The 25705-nt window shown below is 35.0% G+C and overlaps 1 protein-coding gene across 3 annotated transcripts in view; it reads right to left on the minus strand.

Annotated features, from left to right (window-relative positions):
- The window catches only part of LOC132704871 (harmonin), a 79606-nt gene that overhangs the window by 41909 nt on the left and 11992 nt on the right, over positions 1-25705 (minus strand). For all 3 annotated transcript variants that reach the window (XM_060675172.1, XM_060675171.1, XM_060675173.1), the window contains exon 2: positions 7-141. In XM_060675172.1, the coding sequence (XP_060531155.1) occupies positions 7-128 (122 nt within the window). In that variant the 5' untranslated portion in view covers positions 129-141. The remainder of the gene's footprint in view (positions 1-6; positions 142-25705) is intronic.

A 25705-nucleotide genomic window follows, 5' to 3' on the forward strand; every position in this document is an offset into this window, starting at 1 on the left:
ACAAACCTCACAGTCCTGATCCTGTTGTTTCTGCTCCCACAGCTACCGCTCAGAGTTTCGGAAGACATCGTGGAACACGCATACTTGTGCTGCTGAGTATTAACCGTGGCGTAATCCACAGTTAACATCTTAAAATGGAGTCTGAAATAAACAAGATTGCTTTCGAAAAATCGTCGGTGAGCGGGGCAAGTTCATCGCAAATAGCGCGAATCAGCTTTTTATTTTAAAAAGAAGGCGCTTCGCGGATTCTTGTCCTAGAGCGACGTTTTGTTTTTCTATCGTGCTCCTCCTCCTATCGAACTTCAAAGTTACGGCTCACTTCGGCAAATATTAAAATTTGTACTGGTAATTGCAATTTAAAATTATATTTTTTCAAATACCTTGAGTCCCCTGTATTATAGACGAACCCTTAAACTCTCTTTCGACTCAATTTACGATACTGTTTGTATCAAATTATCACATCTTTAAAAGTTTTTTATAATTCATCTACAAAAGCGGAAATTTCTAGGATCTATTAGAATTTTTTGCGCACAAACGACGTACCCTGTATATGATTCCAACAATTCGAAATAGAGGTTATAGCCCTGGATCTCCTTAGTTTGCTGGTATCCGAATTTTTCCAATGGAGTAAATGGTTTTCAAAAAACTGCTTGTTTTCTGAAACCATGCAATACGTGGTAATATTAGATGACGTCATCGCGTCTAGATTGAGAGCGAGAAACGGTGATTTTCATTTGGATTTTTTCAAATATCTCGAACAGCGTATGTGATAGACGAAAATCGTAAATACAAAAATTGTAGGCCTTGATACGGCCTATGTTCGAACGAATTAGCTATTGTTTGTACAAATTTTGATTTATGGTTAATACTCTCTAAAAGAACAATTTTCAGAGTCTTTTAGATTTTTGTCCATAACTAAAACACCTTGTATATAAAAGAAAAAATGCGTAAAACAAAAGTTATAGCGCCGGGTCTCCCACGTATTACGGATGTAAAATTTTTCCGATCGGATGAATGTCTTTGCAGGAAAAGATGTTTTTCTGGATGCGTAGTCGGTAGCTACAAATTTGGAGTACTTAACACCCTATAGAATACTTAAAAACCGTAAATACAAAAGTTTAAGCTGTCTGTATGGGCTATATCATCAGATTTGAAATTATTGCCAATTTTCAATAATACGAGGCGCATTTTTCAGTTTTTTTGAATTTGCGGCGCACCCTGTATATTTTGGAAAAATTGTCAAGAATAAATATTTATGGAGTCGTTTCCTCTGTGTCTTCTCGATCAAGAATTTTTTCGGTCTTGTAAACGGTTTCTGAAAAATGGTCTTGCACACGCGATTTTTATTTTTTTTAAAATACTACCCGACCACCCTCCCCCATTTTCAATAGGTTCCGTCACGGGGCAAAGCTGCATAGATCTGCCAAATATAAAGTCGAGTGCTTCAAATTTCGGACACTTATCTTTTTCATAGCAAGGTCCAAAAAAGAGTCGAAAATCGCTAAAAAAAGATGGATACCGGCGTCGAATCGGGGCCATTTATTATAAGCTTATGTGCCTCGTGGAGGGTTAAAAGGAAGCAAATTTCAATTTTGTAGCTTCAACGGTTCGAAAGTTATTCAGGAAAAACCAAAAGACGAGAACGGAGAACGGAGAAAGGACAAACGGACAAAAAAAAATTCTTTTTCGACAGTGATCATTTGTGTACCAACGGCTATCCCATAGGACCTACGGTTACCGAGATATAAAATTTTTATACGAACGCAGATATTTTCGAAAATTCGATTTGATCGATTTTCGAAAGTAACAAGATTATCAATGAATTGTTGCAATGTCATCTAAGATTATACTTGTACAGAGTGAGCGAATTTTTATTGCTTTAGGCGACACCTGAGTTAAACCCATATAAAACATGAAAAAGGTTTCTATTTTCCTGTTCTCTGTAGTGATGATATTTTGAACTTAATAATAAATTTTTAAAAATTGAAACACAAGAAACACGAAATACAAAGTGAAGGTAAATGAAATGTTTACAATAATAATTTCTTTTAATCGAAAATATTTCAAGATTTATCACCAGTGAAAAATAACTAAAAGGCATAGTGTTCATAATAAAACTATATCTTTCAAAAACTCTCAACTAATTAAGATATCTAAGAAACTATTGCTATTATGTATAGGGAAACCTGAAGGAAAGTATCACCAAAGTAATATAAGTTATATACGATATCCTGTATTGTGGTGACAACTTTTTTATTTAACATTAGTCTACAAAATACACTCTTACAGGTATATGGAAGAATAACGCAGTAATGAGCTACTTTGTAATGATAAAAAACTGGACGCGGAAGCCGAACCGTGAAATATTGAATTATCAGTTTATTGTACCAACAACAATTCACGTTTCACTCTCGATTTCTTTTGATTTCGGTGCCTGGTCAAAATGGAGTAGATCAACAACCAAATGCAAAAGGCTTGCCAAGAGACATTACAATCCTATACCCGCAACCTGTCCTACAAGTTTCTTCAGTTCACATTTCCAAGAAATTAAGGAAAATGAGTAAATCCGACTGACAATTTCATTAGCGTAGCTATTTGTATTGCAGCCGGACGGTACTTTCGACTTCTTGGAATTTGTTTCTCGTCGCCGTAGTTGCCGTCCGTTTTTAGAAGCGCAATTAAGTAAAATGAAATGCTGACTTTCTCTATGCGTTTGGAAGGCTTATCGCTATTCTACTGCCGTCAGTTTATCTTGGAAGATCGACTTTTTGGCTGAAGGTCGTCTGGCAAAGAGCGCACACTTGCTGCACAGGCAATTAAAAAAACTTGATTTACCCTCGATAACGCGATTCGGTGTACACGTTTTGCTATGTGGCAATTGCCGAGCCCGCTTTAAGTGCCCGTTTCCCGTGATTATGGTAATAATAACCATAACGAATTTATTTTGGTATTTACCTGCAAATTTGGGCTTATTTCTCTCCAGTTTTTAAAACATTTTTCCCTTCAATGTAATAGTTCAGACATATACCGTATTGTCACAATACGTTTGAACTAATTTTACTCATCGGAAAATTCTTTGCAATAACAAAAACCGGTGATATATTAACCCATATGTAGCTATTCGATAATATAGTGGGCTCAGGACGGTAACAATTGATGTGCCGCAGGCGGCATTGACATTTTCGTAGAGAAACGAATGATTTTTCCACCCACTCTATACTTTGTATTTTTTTTGTAAATAGTATATTATGCAACAAGTGCGGTAAACGGCATTTGACTTACGAGTTTATTTGACACGAGCGGAGCGAGTGTTTAATAAACGAGTGAGTTAAAAAGTTTACCGAACCTGTTGCACACTATACCATTAGTTTTTGGGAATATTTTCGCAAAACACGAATACATTCATTGACATGACTGTCAGAATTGACAAACGTCAAAATTCAAAGCGTGGGAAATATCTCCGAAAACATCCGATTGCTCCCGTGCGGTAAAATCCCGGAAATGTCCGAAGTGGCTCGGATTCGTGGGAAAAGAAAGTGACGTGGTAAAGTGACGCTTCCCCCACGCTAGATCGGTGGGTAATTAGGAATTTTACAGACACTCACAGTTTAATAAACGAGTGACTTAAAAAGTTTACTGAACGTGTTGCATACTATATTTTTTCTACGACCGTTAGTTTTTGGGTACATTTTCGCAAAACACATACATTCACTGACATGACTCTCAGAATTGACAAACGTCAACGAAACTGACGTGGTAAAGCGACGCTTCCCGCACGCTAGATCGGAGCGTAATTAGGTATTTTACAGACGGGAGTAGAAAAAAGCAATTTCCACACACTTAACTGCTTTTTTTGCCGCAAGGCCGTTGGTTAAAAACAAAATTTTAAATTTCGCGCATGCGCATGTTGAATGGATTTTCTCAAATTTTGGTTTATAGTTACTTCATGAGTTCGTGTATTATCAGTATAGGCAGGGCCTCTATATCTCTAGTAGCTATATGGTGGCCCTAGTGAAAACATCTGTAGAATAAATTAAGCAGATTTATTTTAAATAGACTCAAACCTAAATGGAAATGCTCTATAAGATGCAAATAAAACATGGTAAATCTTGCTTAGTTTAAATTATATATATTTTTTTATTAATTATTATATTTTCCACGTAGGAGTTTTATAGTTTGATTCCGAATTTGCTTATTGACTTTCTAAATACTGTTTCGCTTGTACTTGCAATTTAAAAATTTTGCTGAAAACATGAAAATTTAAAATCTGGCTTCGCTGAATTCGAATTTAAATTAAATCGTAATGCCAAAAAAAAAATGCTCGAACCCTTCTTTATAGTCCGTTCTGTTAATTAAATTAATAAACAAAAATCATTAAGGTTTTTTCAATCATCCAAATTGCTTTAAAATAATTTTTATTTCGAAAATCCTGATAGATGGAGGGAAATTTGATCATCAACTTTATTTTTCAAGTATAATCGAAATATAAAATGACATGCAGAGTGTGTAAATTACCTGGAGCGATTTTGAACATAAGGGGTAGTCTTTTACATATATAACATCCGCTTCAATAGGGTGAAAATAATAAGACAAAAATACGAGTTTGTTCCTTATCCAGCGAAGGGATAAAATATGGAACAAATTCATTTGAAAATCAGGTATTGAATTTCAACAAAAATGGCCGCACACGTCCATCACATTTTTTGCAGTAAACGGATAATATATAGGTTGTGTCAAAAAGTAGATGTGGACACCCAGTTATTATTTTTAAACGGAACACTATTTTTTTAAATCCATTTTCGGATACTGTGTCAAATTTCACGCACAATTCATGTAGTATAATCTATACCTATATCTTTCTTTATTTGAACAAAAGAATAAAAAACGAAAATTTAATTTTGAAATTAACAGGTTAGTAGCTAGTATCAGTAAAGTTCTTCACTTGTCACAACTACATTTCTGTCAGTAATAAAAGTGAATAAATATGGCGCATTTAAATGAAACCCAGGGAATTGAAATTGAAACGAAATATATCCAGAAACACCCGTTACAAGATCCACAGTGAGTAAAATTAAGAAAATTTATGGAGGTCGTCCAAAAACTAATCAGAACACAGATTAAACATTTATTTATGAGTATAATCGTTCATCTTCTGAAGTAGCTCTAAAATCCAAAGTGTATGAGAAAAAAAACATAAGGGAAATTAATTATATGAATTTGATATAATATGAATGAATTTGAAAATGGATTTAAAAAAATCGTGTTTCAAAAAAAGAACGATATCTGTTTTTCGATGATGAATGTGTGCGAGCATTTTGCTTGAAATCCAATACCTGATTCTTAAATAAATTTGTTCCCTTCAATAAATATATTGGAAATCAAAGCAATTATAAATCAAAACCCAAAACTGGCCAATTGGTTTAAAAAATATGAATTATTCAAAATCCGAAGAATAATCGTTCTAGTTATTTCTAAAGCTCCAGTCACTTGCTCAACGTCTCAGCGCCTTTGTTTAATAAGGTATTTCTATCTCGATATTTTACTGTGACAGTGTTTGGGAGGTTGTTAAGTATCCCGATTTGGATTGCATATAATGATTTAGTGCCATTAACGAATAAATGGAAGCGTAGTAACAGTGTCCGCCTAAATATTCTTTATTACCGTTGTTAACCGTACACAATTGTTTTACGACCACGCTGCCCCACTGTATCAAAAAGCGAATACATTAGTTTCATGAATAAGAAATTACGAAACTTATGCATTGACATCCGAGCTGCTTTATAATCTGCTTTAATAAATATTCAGTTGTACATAATTTTCCCGCCGTATCTGAAAGCTCCTCGTGTCATAGACAACGTTCAGAAGCTCTACAACTGAAATCAATTTGATTTGATCATTAATTGGTGATTAGTAGTAGGTAATGGACTTTTTAGAGAACTAAATCTAGGCAGCATATATAAATTGATTCTAACTAAATCGAAACGGTTTGCGTTGTGAAGGAGTTTTAAACATTTGAACCGCCTTTTTGTGAAACTTTCTCCATATAGTATTTAAATATTCATATTGATGTTTCTATTTTGGAATAAATTCGTAAATTTGCTCCATGCAAATCAATTTTTTACTCCCTAACGCCCTTCGCATTTTTTTTAAAATAAAATATGACAAGGCAGCTTTAATTAAGATCTTTCAAAATTCGCATATGCAAAACTTGAGGACTGTTCCTTCTTACGTGAAGTCCAAGTTACGTGTTGAAATTAATAATCTAAATTTCAATTCTTTTGTCTGTTAGTTATATCATTATTAAAATGGAATTTGGCACATTTTGACATGAATTTCAGGCGAAGTGTGGCCCTCGAGTGTAAAAGAGCCAAAACTTTTGGTGAAACCATTTCGAGATCTAAACTGTGCTTTATATTTGATTCTGAATAAACCTTTAAATACTCTTATTGCTGTGCACCTGCATGGTTTTTGAACCTTACAACCAGAACATAGAGTATTTTTCAATTAAATCCAATACTATGTTATTCCAATTCAGCAACTCCTCTTACTTGTCAGTGCCTCGTCACAATGTTAAATATAAATATAAATATGATCTCCTTGATGTAAAAGTAAAAGCGAAAAACGTATTCTACATTTTAAAGTGGTCGGACAGGATATACTCGAAACCCCTCAAGCAGCCGATTTCCTATGAACGTCTATTACTCGCATCCTTTTAAAAAGTAAGGCAGAAAAATCGACAAACGCACGAGTAGGTATTTACATTTCACATCTTAAACTAGCGACGTGTTTTTTTTTTATTGAAACAACGGTTTCCGTTTTATTTTCCGTTTTCCCTTTTTTTATGACCGCGCTTGTGTCGACGTTGGCAAAATACTCGCTTTCTCTAAAGACTCATATAATATAAAAAGCAATAATAATTAGAACCGAACCGATCATTAAATTGGACAACATTCTTTTAAAGGTCGCTTATTTGTCGCGTATTAAAATGCAACAAAAACTAATGTAGAAATTCGTTCGTACAAGATACTTTTCCGGATTGCGGCAAAGCACAAAAAAAAAATAAAAATTTGGTCGTCGCTGTCGGTTAGAATTGCGCGTTTTAATCATCAGAAATGATGTATAAATATATAAATAGACATTGTTTTTTTCTATTATAATTGTAAGCAAAAATTAAATAGACTCTCACAAATTTCAAGCGCGTGTAATAACTTAGCAATCAATGAATTCTATGCCAAAATTGTAAAAACATCCATCAGAGAATCTAATTAACCTCAACTCACTAATATTTAAGTTGGTACCGGTAAATTGGTGGTAATAAAGTAAATTTGTTTCATTTTTGTTCAACTCTTGGGAATAAATCATAATTAAATATCAAAAATTTCAGTAACCACTAATTCGCTTATTTTATTCATTAATTGATTAACTAATTATTATATTATATAAGCTTATATAAGATGAAATCATATACAGCTAATGCTGCACCTGCATTTTGAAACACTGCGTTATAGATGTATCTTCCTACAGCTATTCGTAGACGCGGCATCATGATTTTTCTGTCTTTATTTCTACCTTGTTGGTTGGTAAACTGAGTTCCTAGTAGCAGCTGGTAAGGAGATGGATTGTAGTCTCCTCCTCTTCTAAACGCAGTCTACAGGATTCTAGCAGCATTCGTAGTCACGCGCGAATGAAAATCCGCTTTTGGTCTTTGGTCAGTTCTGGTAAACTTTCCCAAAGCAGAAAGAATCAGTCTGTTATTGGCAGAATTATATTCCACCATTCCCGAACTCATCTTTACGGAGGTGAGAGCTGTTTGACTGTCGCTGCAAATATAGACGAGCTTATCCTAGTACCTTTTTTTGAGATTTTTATGAGCATATATAAGTATCACAAACTTTCGCTTAAAAAATGTAGGGATAGATTTTCAGATGGACTGATATCTGCGCAAGTAGAACTACCGTATTTTCCAGTTGAGAATATTTTCTTTCGTAATCGTACTTATTATTGATCCTCGCTCTCTGTATGGGATATGAATGCCTAAGCTAGCTCAATCTTATTATACTTTATCGAGTAGAAATCTTAAATCTTGTTAATTCTCGCTTGAGGCAGATAGCAGTGGTCAGTGCCGCATTTCACAGCTTCCATTGCAATCCTAGTGCCAGTCTTTGGAGTCTGAGCACTACACAGGATGAAGTGTTAGGAGTTCTTGTGAAAAGGACTTCCTTCAAGTTAGCTTGGTTTTCAAAGGCCACCATGATGCAGTCCCACCTCTGCGCTTGCCCTAGACCAGCATCAAACAGGGGGGACCGAGCGTTCTAAGTGTACAGGGTGGCCTGTTTAAGAGGGGCCTATACCTTACCTCGAAACCTACGGGTTTCAAAAAAAAATTAATACAAATTTGTTTGTATTAAAATGACTTATTTTGTTTTGACAAATTCAACGATATTATATGAGTTTCATTTTTGGGTTGCTTATTAACTTTTTAAACTTTTTTCCATATGTCATTTTACGAAAATAATGCTACTATGTTATATAATTGAAATTACTATTAAAGTGCCTATTCGAAAATGCAATTATATACACGGTGTCTCATTTAAGAAAACTGAGAAAAGTGTCATTTTGGGAAACGTGTCTATACGCGTATTCTAGGAAAATATTATTAAAGAGAAGCATTATTTTCGTAAAAATAATAGATGGAAAAACGTTTTAAAAGTTAATAACAACAACACAACCCGAATTCTGAAGATAAGTTCGAAACGGGGCATCACAGACCCATACTCATATACATCGTTGAATTTGTTTTTGAAAGGACAATCCATAAATGTAAGGTGTTCTATTTAAAAAATTGTAACTTTGTTTTACCACTCTGTATATAAAACACTGACGACTGGGAAAATAAAAAAACAATAAAGGTCATTTTCATAGAAACAACTTTTGTATTTAATTTTTTTTTGTAACCTCCGTAGGTTTCAAGATAAGCTCAAACGGGCCACCCTGTACAACTAGGACGCTCTGTCCCCTATCTTCTTTTTGATATTTTTTCTTTGTTCGATCTTACCGAATCAAAAAGGTAATTCCACAATATCGGTACGGCGGAATCGGCTCGAATTCCTTTCATATTAACGTACTCGATTAAATACAAGTGTAGTCGTACTGAAAAGCAAAGAGGCATTCTAATTATGTGAAGGTTGCACAGGTGCGTACCACGCGCCATCCCAAAAGTTTCGAGAACGGCGCGTTACTTGCGGCTACGTTAAAGTGGGTCTCAGGCGAGAAAGTGCGCGCCCATCGATAAACAATTAAAAATTATTATTTTCCGAAACAATCGGGACGGCTTTTTAACGGTCAGAGATGCCGAATATTTTCTTCGAAACGGGTTTTTTTAAATACTCGAGACGGTACTAATTCGAAGAGGCGAAGATCCCAGACCATGGGAAAGTAACCTACGGAGCCGCGCCGTCTGGCGCGTAAAAGTTGCTATAGGATTTATCATTATTCAGTTCGTTTTAGTACGTTATTTCTCAAGACTGTTTTTGATCTTGAGAAGAAATATATAGAGATAGATGATTATATATATATATATATATATATATATATATATATATATATATATATATATATATATATATATATATATATATATATATATATATATATATATATATATATATATATATATATATATATGTTATATCCGGAAATCCTATTGTCCATATGGGTTAGATGCCACCGACCTGCAAGAGTGCAACGATTGCGAAAACGTCGTGTCAACGATATGTCGCAACATCCGCAGCCGTCGACCCCGTCAACGTCAGCATAAATTTATTATAAATACCAATTTCTATTGTAAAACGTTGTCTGATAACATTCTCTCATCACGAGGTTATTATGTCCATTTTTAGTTTGATTTTAACGGTCTGATAACATTCTCTCGTCACGAGGTTATTATGTCCAATTTCATTTCGATTATAATTTTAATTTAAAGTTAATAAATACATTTTTTAAAAAGTTATTTTTGAAAAGTGAAATATAAAAATTGGCGCAGTCAGTAGGATCCGTTCACGTTGCTAGAACACGAGTATTCTAACTAGTGACGGCGGATTCCAATCCCTTAGACGGAAAGAAGAACCATCGCAGCCCAGTCGTGCCGGAACAAGGAACCTTCCATCACCGTTTCGAGAGGCAAGAATTCGGAGTAGGATCTGTTCACGTTGCCAGAACACGAGTATTCTAACTAGTGGCGGCAGATTCCGACCCCTAAATCTAGGGAACAACGAAGACAGCCCATCGTACCGGAACAAGGATAAACCCATCAACCGTCTCGAAAGGCAGCAATGAAAATAGTACTGTAAGTGTTAGGAATCGTTACGAATAATTTTATTTTTAATTTGCAACATTGTTGAATTTATTACGTTCGATTACCCAAGGTTGAAAATTACCTATTTATTGAATTTCCCAACGTAGAATCGTTCCGCGATAATTATTTTGATTAAATTTTAGTCTCCAAGTTTAACTTGGCAATATTTAAAACAAAAAATAATTGTGTTTGAACTTCTTATAAATTTATTTGCTTTTTCTTAAAACCTAAAATAATGGCAACTCAATCAGACGAACCTAGTACAATGCTGGAAGTTGAACCATATAAACTTTCGGAAATTTTCTGTATCGTACCTGAATTTGAGGGCGACCAAATCTTTTTAGGAAATTTTATAAACGCGTGTGATTGTGCTTATAATATGGCAACGACGCAACAAAAAATTCTTTTAGTGATTCACATTAAAAATAAGCTCCGCGGTAAAGCAGCTCAATTAATTAATTCTAGGAATCCTGATTCATATCTAGAAATAAAGAAACTATTAACTCTACACTTTGGTGATTCTAGAGATTTACCTTCCCTAATTCATGACCTTCAACGTCTTAAACAATTGCCCAATGAATCGGCATTAACATTTTTCAATCGTCTTCAAGTCCTAAATGCGAAAATGCATTCATGTGTTCAAAAATCCACCACATTAGGATCCAAAGAGCAAAAGGATGCTCAGATATCTTTAATTGAGACTATGACCCTTAATACACTTCTTACAGGTTTAGAACCTAGATTAGGTCAACTCATTCGTGCTAGTAATCCCACTTCACTTTTAGAAGCCCAAGCAAGGATTCGTCGAGAACTCCAACTCTCATATTTTGAAAATCAAAAATCTGTCAAATTAAATTCTCCTAAATCGCATTCTGCGAATATTCGAACCCCTCTTCAGCAACCCAAATGCACTTTGTGTAATAAAATTGGCCATACTTCAAATCAATGTAGAAGTACGCATCAGCATGTCAAACCAAATTTTTCGCAATATCCACAGCGACCTTCTAATTGGTTCCAACAAAGCAACATTAGCAACAACTCGAATCAAATACCGATGAAATCTTCAAACTCTTATCCTAAGCCACATTTTATGAATCCAAACCCGCAGCGAACTCATCACGTAAACTCAAACCCGATCTACATCGACGGTTATTCCGGAAATTCCCAGGAATTGTCACATGAAAATTACACTCTTCAAGAAGATAATGAATTTCAAAATCATTATTCTAACCATCCAGAAAACTGCGAACCAGAGCAGGATTTTCAAGAAAGCCCTTACGATATCCCACCAGACGAAATGTCTCCAGACCCGATTTTCGAAATCAATTCCCAAATTCAAACCCTGAATTTAGACAACATGAATCCCAATCTAAACTTTCCAGAACAGAACTTCTGTTAAACCCTCTTCTTACGGTAAATTCTAAAAATTTATACTATATTTTTGACGCTACGCAAAAATTCAAAATATTAATAGATACAGGCGCAGGTATTTGTATCTTTAAATATAAAACCGCTGAAAATTACAGAACACGAGTTAAGGAAAATATTACCATCCAAGGTATAACAAATCAAACACTTTTTATTAAAGAATCCACACTTATTCCATTCACCGATAACGACAAACATAAAGTCTATCTTTACGATCTTGACATCGAATTTGACGGAATTCTCGGTTTAGATTTTCTTGATCGCTACCAATGTATAATCGATTTAAAGTCCAAAAAACTTATAACGAATTTTAAAACAATGCCTTTGCATAAAGTAGGACACGAATCTGTTCTTCCCAAAATTTGTAAAAAACCTGAACAAAATATTCAAAATCGAATTTCAATCGAACCTAGGACCGAAAGAATTTTCAAATTAAAATGTAGTTTAACAAACACAGACGCTATTCTCCACTCTCAAGAATGTGAAAAAGTTAGGTTACCTAATGCTTTAGTTAAAGTAAATAACAAAGGTGAATTTTTTACTACTGTTATTAACGCTAATGCTATCCCAAAAACTATAGATTTTTCAAATTTATCTATCGAACCTTTTAATACAAATCCTAACGAAAAAGAAATAAATAATATCTTCAATTTAAATCCTCAACCTGTTGATAGGCGCGGTATAATTCAATCCCAGTTACGCACCGATCATTTAAACGAAGAAGAAAAAGAATTAATAACACAATTATGTCTTGATTTTTCTGATATATTCTATTTAGAAGGAGATCATTTAAGTTTTACTAATGAAATTAAACATACTATTGAAACGAACAACGCCACACCGATTTTTACCAAATCATATAGGTACCCACATGTCCACAAACAAGAAGTAAAGTCACAAATCAACAAAATGCTCGAACAAGGAATCATTCGACCTTCCACTTCTCCATGGTCTTCCCCTGTTTGGGTTGTACCAAAAAAATTAGACGCTTCTATGAAACAAAAATGGCGCGTAGTCATCGACTATCGCAAACTAAATGAAGTCTCTGTCGACGACAAATACCCTCTTCCCAATATTTCCGATCTCTTAGACCAGTTAGGCAGATGTCAATATTTCACTACTTTGGACCTAGCCTCTGGGTTTCACCAAATTGAAATTGATCCCAAGGACGTTGCTAAAACTGCATTTTCAGTTGAAAATGGTCATTTTGAATTTCTCCGTTTACCCTTCGGACTAAAAAATTCTCCATCCACTTTCCAACGTGTCATGGACAACATTCTCTTAGGTCTTCAAAACGAACGATGTCTCGTTTACATGGACGATATTATCGTTTATTCCGCTACCATACACGAACATATACAAAGGTTAACTGATGTCTTCAAACGCCTTCGTGGTGCAAACCTCAAACTCCAACCTGACAAGTGTGAATTTCTTCGAAAGGAAGTAGCTTATTTAGGGCATCTCGTGACCCCAGATGGAGTCAAACCCAACCCTGAGAAAATAGACGCTATTCAAAAAATTTCAGAACCAAAATCACCAAAAGACATTAAATCCTTCCTTGGTTTAGCCGGTTACTACCGACGTTTTATCCCCAATTTCGCTAAGATCTCAAAACCTTTAACTAGACTTCTCCAAAAAGACACACCCTTCGTATTCAATTCAGAATGCAAAAATTCATTTGATGAGCTTAAAAACGCTCTAATACGTGACCCAATACTCATTTATCCAAATTTCGAGGAAACTTTTGTCCTAACCACCGATGCCAGTGCATTTGCCATTGGTGCAGTTCTTTCACAAGGTCCAATTGGAAAAGACCTTCCCATAGCATATGCCTCTAGAACTTTATGTAGTGTAGAGACGAAATATTCAACTATAGAACGGGAACTTCTCGCCATAGTATGGGCAGTTAAACACTTCCGCCCTTATCTGTTCGGAAGAAAATTTACTCTCGTTACTGATCATCGTCCTTTAACTTGGCTATTTTCGATAAATGATCCTGGTAGTCGTTTAGCTCGATGGCGTCTTAAGCTTGAAGAATACGACTATACCATTGTGTATAAGCCCGGTAAAATAAATAAAAACGCAGACGCTTTATCCCGTGTTAAAATTAACCATATTCAAGATTGTGTCGATCTCCAAAAGAAAATTTTTATCCTTGCATCTAATAACGATGACATTCACAACCGACCATCCACAAGTAAAGAAGAAATCGTTCACGATGACAATTCTAATAATTCAGATATCGAAGACGACACAGCGGAAGTTACAGAAGAATACAACAACTTCGCATACCTTCACAAAACCACATCCCTTATAGACCACAAAGATATTGTCACTTTCTTTTGGCAATCAAAACTTGATGATTTGCATAACAAAATAATGGACGATATTTTTGAAGAAGATATAAATTTTACGTTTAACAAAATTAACATTTTTTCTAGCAAAACCGTCAAAGGCAGGAAATATTATATAATCCCTCTTCCATATGACAATGAAACTGTAGTTCAACATTTATTCTATATTTTATTCACAGCTAAAAATGACTTTGATCTTTCAAAACTGTATTGTATTGAAAATAATTTACAACTTCCAATATTAGAAGTATTCTCCTTTATATTTTCCGAAAAGGATATAAAACTAAGAATCTGCCAAGATATAGTTCGAACTCCCGATCAAGATGAAATCCCTATCATTTTAGACCAATACCATTCAGGAAAAAATAATTTACATCGCGGAATCAACGAAACAGTTAAGCGCATAAAGCAAAAATACAATTGGCCAACCTTGACCAAAGATGTCGAAAACTATATTAGAAAGTGCGAAATATGTCAAAAAGTCAAGATCTATCGTAAAAACCTCAACACACCATTAGTTATCACAGAAACTCCTAAAACTCCTTTTGAGCGCATTAACATCGATATTTTCGAATTCCCAGTTCGTAATTACGCCCTTACCATAAGAGACGAACTCACAAAATTCACCCAGGCATATCCAATAAAAGACAAAAAAGCTTCTACAATCGTTACTACCCTTCTTCTCTACTTCCAACATTTTGGAATTCCTCTTAGAATACATTGTGACCATGGCCGGGAATTTGATAGCTCCCTCGTCAAAGATCTTTGTCTTTTGTACGATATAAAGTTAACTTTCTCCAGCGTTAGCCACCCACCATCTAATGGATCACTAGAAAGATTCCATGCCACGCTCACAGAAATGATCCGAGCTCATAAAGCCGAAAATCCAAAAGAACACCCCTTTCATGCTCTTCCATACGCAATAATCTGCTACAACAACACAAAGAATAAAACGCATGGTTTTTCCCCTTATGAACTAATATTTGGGCACACTTCTAGTAGGCCTCCAGAAATTCTGTATAATGAAGAACAACTCATCACCAAATACATCCGAGACCTAAATAATCGCATGCAGCATTATTACAGAGTCGCGCGTACCCGCACTGATCAACAAAAACAAAAATCCAAAGTAAGATTTGATCAAGCAATCTCTAGAAATATGACTAAATATAATGTAGGAGATAAAGTTTATGTTAAGGAAACTCAAATTAGCGATAAAGCTCAGAATAAATTTAACGGTCCGTATGAAATTCTTGAAGTATTTGAAACTTCAGCCACTGTCAAAAATTTAGCTACCGAACAAGTTTCAAAATTTAATTTTGACAAGTTTAAACCTTATTACGATTAAATTAAATTTCTTTCAAGATCTTGGGACTGATCTCTACGGTCGCACCCCAAATCCTCATTACTCCAGTAAATAATACAGTAGGCATCTTATACCATGAAGAAAGTAGTCTAAAAGTATCCAACAACAAATGGAAGCTGCTAGTTTATAAAAAAAAACTAAAACCTCTGCGAGAAACCATACGACATAATAACAAAATACTTTCCTCTCTCACAAAAAAATGTTAGACGATTCTTTTCCTCGTACGACAGCCTTAAAAACAAGTATCCAAACTCATTTTAGTCTTCTAACTATAATTGCTGACTCAGTCGAAGAGAAATTTTCAGAAATTACTATCAACACTGAAAATTTTAATTTTAGAACTAAACGCGGTTTAATTAACGGTGTAAGAACTATTTTTAAATTAATTACCGGAAACCTAGACTCTACAGACGGCGAATACTTTAATGAATGTATAAATAAAGTAACAAAATCTTTTAATTCTACAATTTAAACTCTCCGAATCGACGAAGAAACTTTTAATCAAGATCTAACTCAAATTTAAAAATCTCTCTATGATATTTCGGACACCGTAGCATTTTACGAATGTCAAATTAAAACACTAAATCTTTGCGAAAGCTTTACGGAAGGTTATGTATACCTAGAGTCTTACCTCAGCGATATATTAAACGCAATCACGTTCACACGAATCAAAGTTTTACATTGCTCTATTATTTACCCACGAGATTTAGTCATTTCTCTTCAGGAAATTTCAAAATCCTTGACAAAAAAAAAATAATTTATCACTACCACCCTATACTTCGAGCATTGCAAGGTACGTAGATATTATGGAGCTAGAAGCATTTCAAACTGAAAATAAAATTGTTTTTGTATCAAGAATTCCCTTAATAGAACCTAAAATATACACATTGCATCGTGTTTTACCTATTCCAATTTTGGACAATCGAACACGTTTATTTCATATAATTGCAACAGTAATAAAATATATTGCGCGTGATGACGATTCTTTACTCTATGTAATACCTGAAGATCTAAAAAGCTGCAAACAAATTCGAGTGCATTTATTGGAAGCTCCAGAGTACGAGCTAAACACTGTGTCGAAGAATATAAGAACGTGACCTACAAGAGCCACGCCGTTAAGATTCCATATGATTGCTGTTCTCAAATTCCAGTTTCAACCCCCAGAGTTGAAACCCCTGAAACTAATACTTTGCTGTTTCATTTGCAAATGCCGGAGAAAGAAACCGACAATACTCAGCATCGCCGATGGTAACGATCCCCAACAACCTCCGAAGCCAAGTCGAAGACCCCTGCTCCCGATGCAACTCAAATCACTAACTCCGAAAAGACGGACTAGCATCCACCCAGAAGTAACTACCCGAGAAGCTACGCTTTAATTAGTCTACGAAAAGCCGCAGCTAGGCTCCACCTTTTCACTAAATGGGGGAGCTGTTATATCCGGAAATCCTATTGTCCATATGGGTTAAATGCCACCGACCTGCAAGAGTGCAACGATTGCGAAAACGTCGTGTCAACGATATGTCGCAACATCCGCAGCCGTCGACCCCGTCAACGTCAGCATAAATTTATTATAAATACCAATTTCTATTGTAAAACGTTGTCTGATAACATTCTCTCATCACGAGGTTATTATGTCCATTTTTAGTTTGATTTTAACGGTCTGATAACATTCTCTCGTCACGAGGTTATTATGTCCAATTTCATTTCGATTATAATTTTAATTTAAAGTTAATAAATATATTTTTTAAAAAGTTATTTTTGAAAAGTGAAATATAATATATATATATATATATATATATATATATATATATATATATATATATATATATATATATATATATATATATATATATATATATATATATATATATATATATATATATATATATATATATATATATATATATATATATATATATATATATATATATATATATATATATATATATATATATATATATATATATATATATATATATATATATATATATATATATATATATTCACGTATTGATTCACGAATGGAAAAATGTGATAATATATTCCAGGATATCATCCGTTCGTTCTATGGACTCCCAAAGATACATAAGGACGAGGTTCCCCTACGTCCAATTGTAAGCTCCTTTAACTCACCAGTATGCAAGCTAGAAAAACATCTGCCAGTGCACTTCAGCCCTTTGTGGAAAAGGCAGATTTCTATGTTAAAAATTCAGAACATTTCACTCAGATCTTAGGTTCCCTCATAATAGACAAGGACGACATAATGGCAAGCTTCGATGTCAAATCCCTATATCCGAGCATTAAAGTAGAGGAGGCACTCCTGCTTATAGAAGAAAACGAAGCCGTACATAATGTATCTGCCAAGACACTGCGTGAAAAATGCTTACTTTATGTTCAACGGGAAAATATACCGACAAGTAGATGGAGCAGCAATGAGATCATCTCTCTCACCTGTGATTGCCAACCTCTTCATGATTTACTTCGAAAAGAAAGCATTAGAGAAGGCAAATCTGGAGCCAAAATTATGGACAAGATACGTTGATAACGTATTTGTTGTATGGCCTTTTGGCAAGGAGGAGCTTTTCAAATTCCTAGAACATCTGAATTCCATTCATCCAAGGATTCAATTTACAATAGAACCTGAAGAGGATAACATCTGCCCTTTTTAGATGTGCACACCACAAGGACCGAAGATGGACATTTGGAAAACCAACACACACCAATAGATATCTGAACTATAAGTCTCATCATACAAGCAGTGGCAAATACATTAATTGCTCGGTCCTTCAGGCTCACAAACGAGAAAAACAGGGATAACGAACTGAAGAAAATTAGTACCTGTAATCGACAAAACGGATACCAAAGCAAACAACAGCAGTCGCAACAGAGAGTGCAGGACGAGGCCCAACGAAGGTCGATCGCTGTCCTGCCATACATCAGGGGGAGTTACTGACAAAATTGGCTGAATATTACGGAAACACGAGATATAAACGGCATACAAACCTGATCATACCATTGGAGCAATACTAAGAAACCCAAAACAAAAAATTACTCTGGAAAACCAAGCAGTATACAGTGCAGTATGCGGATCGTGCAGCCTGACGTCGTGGGACAGACCAATAGAAGGATTTCAGCCAGGCTAGAGAAACATTGTTTAGCCATAAGAAACAAACAAACAACATCTGCTTTGTTTCAGCACCAACACCAAATTGATTTCGGTACTTGCAAACGAATAGCTAATATTTGTGATTCTAAGACCAGGATTATACGAGAGGCCATCGAGAAAAGTTAGGACACCTGAATACGAGAGACGACGCTCTGCATTTATCCAATACGTGGAGAACGATAATCACACGCGAAATTTACAAAGGGACAATTCGGGGGGCGGAGTCATCCCGCACAAGCAGCACCGTTACCACCTTCGGCGCACGGTATAAATACCGCACGCACCGCCGACAACTTCCCAGTGTTCGAAGTGTTTTCTTTGTGGCATTCTGGATTCAGAAGTCAATAATTCTCAGACCGTAATTATTTCTGCTATTTTCTCCGTGTCTTCCCATGACTTCCCCTGTCTGCTCATTTTTAATACCGACTCTGCCATTCAAATCTCCTAAAATGATAATTTTTCCCTTAAAGCTTTCTACTATTTCTGTTACCTCCTCCCAAAATGTCTTACCGACTAAAAACCACATCCTCGCTTCAAAGTCATTATATACCATTATTGGTTCGTTGGTTGGTCATTTTTTTCTATATTTGTTTCTCACTCATGTATCTCCTTAATCTTTTTTTGCCAGGATCAAACCCGTGAGGTCGGATAGGCATTTCGATGTTGTGTTAACGTGTTCGCTATTAATTTCTCGGCTATAAATGCTGTAATCCACAAAGTCTACGGAACCGCGTGGGAAATTAATGCGTCGAATCTCAGAACTAGAACTAAACCATATTTTACCTCCCACCATCCGCAGGGAGGAGAGTTTAGTAAGGAAATTAAAAAAAATACTAAAACCAGCTCCTACCAATACACAGTAACCTTACAGATGCCGGCTTACAGAGACCGAAATCTAGATCTGCCACTGCTAGCGGAAAAACTTATAGGTGAGAATTATAACTTTATGCTGGGATTCCTCGAAACCTGGTCAGTGTCTCTGCTGGGAATAGAGTTTGGACGCCACTAGTAGAAGACGTCAAACAGGATCAGAACGTCTCACGGCATACACATTATACATTGGAGAATTAAGCGACTTCTACCAGGTCAGTGCGTCTGTGCAGGAATGGACCAATGACTTAAATTTTCAAATCTAGTTTTGTTCATGTCTGTAAAACTGTTGGTTTAGTTCACTGTTTCTGTTATTTTTATTGGGTTTATGCAATTGATTAGAATCAAATGCATGTAAACTATGCTCTAAATAAATAAATACATTCTCGGCGTTTTTTTCGTTCTTGTTGCCACCTCGGTCATGTTGACAATTTGTGCGTTCAACATTGTCCTACTCATTATGGCAGTGGAAGTATGACCAGTTAAGAGCTGCGTTTGATAATAGTTTAGGCTACCATGTTTTCTATTTTGTCATAATAGAATGTTTGGGACCAGTGTTTTTGCCCAGTCCAGTTTTCTAGGGACTTTTCTCTTGGTCTTCTGAGCATTATGTTAGGGTACTTCTTAAACCTTAGGGCGTTTGGTAAGGAAGGGGCAGTGTATAGCTTAATTCAATGAGTCGTTGAGCTTAGCAGTTTTCACTTTATTGTAGTTGGTCCGTCGAGCTTAGGCTTACGTGTTTAGAGCCGTTGCAGATGCCTCAGCCTTTTTGCAGCAAGCTGAAACCTCATTTTGTTTCATTGTTACAGGCATTTCCTCGTTTTTGCAGGTTATTATTATAACGAGATCGTCTGCATATCCGACCATCTTGAGATTTGGTATTTGTAGAATGTGTTCCAGAGAAAAGGATCCTTACGGCATCCCACCAGATATCTCCAGTTCCCATGAACATCTTCTTGTTCTTCAAATAACTTGCCAGTATTATTATTATCATTCGGTGAATGAATATTTCGGAACAGTGTTTTTGACCAATTGCCACAGCTAGTTGGACCGGATCATCTTTTTTAGAAGTTTTCTAGGGACCTTTCCGTTTCGGTTTCATTCGTCGTATTATCTTTTCTATATATGACCTATCTTTATCCGTTCTTTTTGTCTTCTGAGCATCATGTTAGTGTACTTCTTAAATTTTAGGGCGTTTGGCAAGCAAGGGGCAGTACACAGTATAATTGAATGAGTCGTTGAGCTTAGCAGTTTTCGCTTGATTTAAATTGGTCGGTCCATCAAGCTTGGGCTTGCGTGCTTAAAGCCGTTGCAGATGCTGAAACTTCATTTTCTTCATGCATCGTGATTTTTGCCATTGTTACAAGCATTTCTTCGTTTTCGCAGGTTATTATTATAACGAGATTGTCTGCGTATCCGATCATCTTGCGATTTATAGCATACAGAGCAGTTGTAGAATGCGTTCCAGAGAAAAGGACCGAAAAAGATCCTTACGGCATCCCACCGGATATCTCTAGTTCTCACCAACACCTCCTTGTTCTTCAAATAGCTTGTCAGTATGCGAATTAAGTACGGGACTATTTCTATTTCTAAGCACTTTCACGATGCCCTTCCAAGGGGTTGAATATTTAACTTCCGGTTATTTACTTGGTTTCTCCAAGGGCCCCAGCTCAGTTTTTTTCCATATTTTTGGAAACGTTCTCTTGAAAATTTGCTGCATCGGGAACTTCTAGTCGACCTGTTTTATAATTTTGGCTGGTATTGGGTCAGTTCCAGGCGTTCTTTTTATTTCTAGTATGCTGGTTTAATTTCGTCCCTTGTAAAAAGTAAACCTCTTAGTTTACCACTACTGGACCCACTTTGTTTTTTCGTCTCTAGGAAAAAGGCTTCCTCTCTCTTTCTTTTGTTCCTATCTTATAGTCTATATTCTATCGCTCTATAGTTTATACTCTAAATACATGAAAGCATATCAAAATGGAATTTTGTAGTTGAGCGTGGTCCACAACTTTCCTATTGGGGGTATATTTTTTCTAAATAAAATAATACCCCACGAGTTTATTGTAATTGTCATAGTATTTTTGAATTCTTGCATTAAGTCAGGCTGATTTATTAACATCGCCTCCCACATTCATATGAACTATAGTATAGTTTTTTAAATTTTGTATTATATAGGTTATTTTATTTCTTAGACAATGTCATTACTCATTTTCTGTAGGGAATCAGATATTTTTAAAATGCAAACAATAAATACATATTTATCGAAAATCCGTACGTTTTCGACCTCCTATTATTTACTATTATTATTATTATTATTAATGGGGTCGACATAAGTAGTTTCAGCGCAGCTTTTAATCAGAACACATATAGCTTGATATTCAATCTTGGATTTTTTTAAGGGCTCAAATCTCCGCTTTTTTCGATTATGCTGAGAGAGGTTTGTTTTATAACGTTTCCTATAACGCTGTTATTTTCGAAAATGTTTCTCCGTTACATGCTGAATCGATAAAATATTAATTTAGTTACAATAACGATAAAGTTGACATGCAGGTGCAGTTTAAAACGAGATACGATGTAGAAATCCGGGAACAGGAAACGTGATATCCAATAAATTATCTAAGAAAATAATAAAGCAGGAAGCTGAATTTTAAAGATGCCGAACATGAAAGTGTATGTAACAGAAAATGCCTTACATTGAATTGCATAACTCACGGGGTGAACATTTATATATTATATATATATACATATATATGCATTATGAAAATATTATGCTGATCGCGAATTTGTGAACTTTCTATTAAAATATTACTTTAAGTATCGGACTCAATTACGCTGAAACGCATCGAAGCATTCTCCTCAAACTGGTTTCTTACTCTTGACGATCGCAGACTGAGATACACACTTTAGCCTGTCCAACGAAAAAAAAGGGCAGACATTTTTTTCATGAACCCATTATCCGGCGGTACACACCTTATTTCACTTCATAAACAATATGTTTTATAATTATGCACCCCCACGCCATTTTATACGAGTGTACTTTATTTTAAACTTTTTATTTAAACTCGTCCTCTATGCAAATTGTAATTCCTCACTGGGCCAATTATTTACCAACGATATTATCCTTGTATTTTTATCGTATGAAAATCCTTTTCGTAATTACGAGGTCAGTGCAAAATATTGTTTGAAAATGTTAAACTGGACAACTATATACACTGCGTTCAAGATGTAGATGCACAGTATAAGAATCTTTGTAGGGATGTGCTACAGAGTCGATTAAACTTAAATTTATAATAAACTGCTGGTTTTGCTGAACTTTCCTAAAATAATTTTATTTAAATAGGTACTAATCATCTTTTTCTACTCCCGTTTGTAAAATACCTAAGTATCCATCGATCTAGCATGCGGGAAGCGTCACTTTACCACGTCAGGCTCGTTTCCCATGAATCCGAGCCACTTCGGACATTTCCGGGATTTTAACGCACGGATTGGGAGCAATCGGATGTTTTCAGAGATATTTCCCACACTTTGAATTTTGACATTTGTCAATTCTGACGGTCATGTCATATAGTATTCGTGTTGTTTTGCGAAAATGTACCCAAAAACTAACGGTCGTAGAAAAAGTATAGCAAGCAACACGCCCGGTAAACTTTTTAACTCACTCGTTTATTAAAAACTCGCTCCGCTCGTGTCAAATAAACTCCCGAGTCAAATGCCGTTTGCTGCACTTGTTGCATAATATACTATTCCAATGCAACGAAATTGCATGTATAGGAATTGTTTTCATAGATTAAAGAATTGAAATTATTTACATTAAGTTTTCAGATCCTTAGTTGGTTTTAAACAAATTCAGTTCATCTTTAAAAAAATAATTGCAAAATCTCGATCTATTTAATAAATGCAGCAAAAATAAAATAATAATAAATAATTTTTTTTAATGTACAAAGACACACAATTTGGCTATATTCTGGCATTGGATCGTTTCTTTTAATATCTTGGTTTTACTTACGTCGATGTAATTCAGAATGGATAAGCTACATACCCTTGACAAAAGACATATCACAATTTAAAAATGGTTTTTTTTGCAATATGTAGCGATTGGGTCAAATTGAGATAATATCTCCTTTCTAAAGCACTCAGACTAAACTCCAGTCGGTAAGTGAGCCTAACGTCTAATAAAAAATATAATGGTTATAGGTAGAAATTATAAAATTATAGGCAGAAATCATTGAAAAGAACTTAAAATATTCATTCAAAAAACACAGCACACTGGATCTTGCTCGAGTCTCTTGCCAATTTATTCAACGAAACACTAAATTCCCCATAGGCAAAAATTTACAAAAAATTTCGTATAACTCTGTTCGACCAGTCATGACATACACCGCTGAAACAAGACCGAAAACAACTAAGAAATTAAATTAAGGAAAATAGCAGGGAAAACACTCTGGGATAAAGAAACAAAGACACATATGTGGAATTGAAAACATTGACACCTGGATAAGAAATAGAAAGCTAGAATGGAATCAACATATATATAGAATGTCTGAACAACGGATAGTGAGGATAGCAAACGAAAAATTGCCTGCCGGGCGGAGGAGTATAGGATGCCCACGAAAAAGATGGAACGACAACTTGTGATAAAAATTACCTTCAAGCAAAACAGGCAGAAGTGCATAATATCGAAGAAAAAGAAGAAGAAGAACCAGTATATAAGTTTTTTAAAACGTATGAAAACCTTCTTCAACGAACAGAACACCATAATCATAATGAGAAAATTAAAAAATTCATCTTTTTTTCACTTGCTGTACAATCATTGGCAATTATTTTTATGGACAATTTTGTATAGATTTTTGGGAAATGAGAGATCGTAGCAGCACATGCATTCCTGCTAATTATCTAAACTCTCTAAAAGTGGGTGGAACCATGGCAAATTGTTCACTTTTTTAGAAAAACTGGCGTTGTGAGATCGGACAAATACTCCATACAAAAGCAAACAATAATTAATTTTATTTTTTAAATTATTTATTTTTTAAAATGTTATTATTTTAAATATTCATGGTAACCATATAAAGCAAATTTGTTTTTGAGATCTCAAAACGGTCGAGTTTAATTTTGATATGTAGTCATTGCATTTGAAAATGAAATCCCCGTTACTGCTGTTGCTGTTGGTTATAAAAATAGGAATGTTTTCTCAAAATTAAGCGTAAATTTTACAGATCCCAATGTTATAACAATTTGCTAACAGCATTTCGTTTTCACTTTTTAAAAACGATTAATAACGCGTCCATTGTATGATGTTGTGAGATGCAACTATTTCCCACAGATTCTGCATGGTTTACGTCAATTGCAGTAATCGCATAGAATTTAAGAAATTAGTGCTAATTGGAACACTCCGAATTAAGAAATTTCGTAACTTTTTTACTCATTCGGTTAGCGCAATTCATTTAATTACGTTTTTATAAGCTTCCATGGTTTAACAACGGCTATAAGGTTATATGTATTTAAAAAGCTACGTGAACCGTAAAAGCAAATTAAGGGAAAATCCAAAATCCTTGTAGAAATATTTCAGTCAGATTCTTTGCACGAACGTAGTGTCAATACATTTCATTATATTAACGTTTTATGGTACAATTTTATACAAACAAATCTGAAGAGGGGATACATACACATCTTCAAAATAATTCCTGAAAATTACTAGTCAAAAAACTCAGCAAAAATTATTTAATAATTTTTCAGATGGAGGGAAATTGTTCAAATATTTCAATATTCAATATTCAAACTAACCAAAACTTTATCAAACGTGTTGCACGTTGCACACTTTTTCTACAACCATAAGTTTTCGCCCTCACATGACTGTTTGTTTTTGCGTACATTTCTACAACAACACGAAAATATTCACAGTGATGTGTGACGTGGCCGTCAGAATTTCAAAACTTCAAAATTCAAGCTGTGCCGTAATATCGTCGAGAAGATCCGAATGCTTCCAAACCCGGAAATGTCCGAAGTGGATCGGATCCCTGGAAAATGAAACTGACGTGGTAAAGTTACACTTTCCGCACGCTAGATCGGTGTATAATTAGATATTTTACAGAAAGAAGTATAAAAAATACTTCTTTTTTATCATTTGACAATGAATTTTATGACAATGAATTTTATAATTATTTTTTAGCGCA

Source organism: Cylas formicarius, unplaced genomic scaffold, assembly GCF_029955315.1.
Source record: "Cylas formicarius isolate icCylForm1 unplaced genomic scaffold, icCylForm1.1 PGA_scaffold_7__23_contigs__length_41026272, whole genome shotgun sequence".
Taxonomy (NCBI): domain Eukaryota; kingdom Metazoa; phylum Arthropoda; class Insecta; order Coleoptera; family Brentidae; genus Cylas; species Cylas formicarius.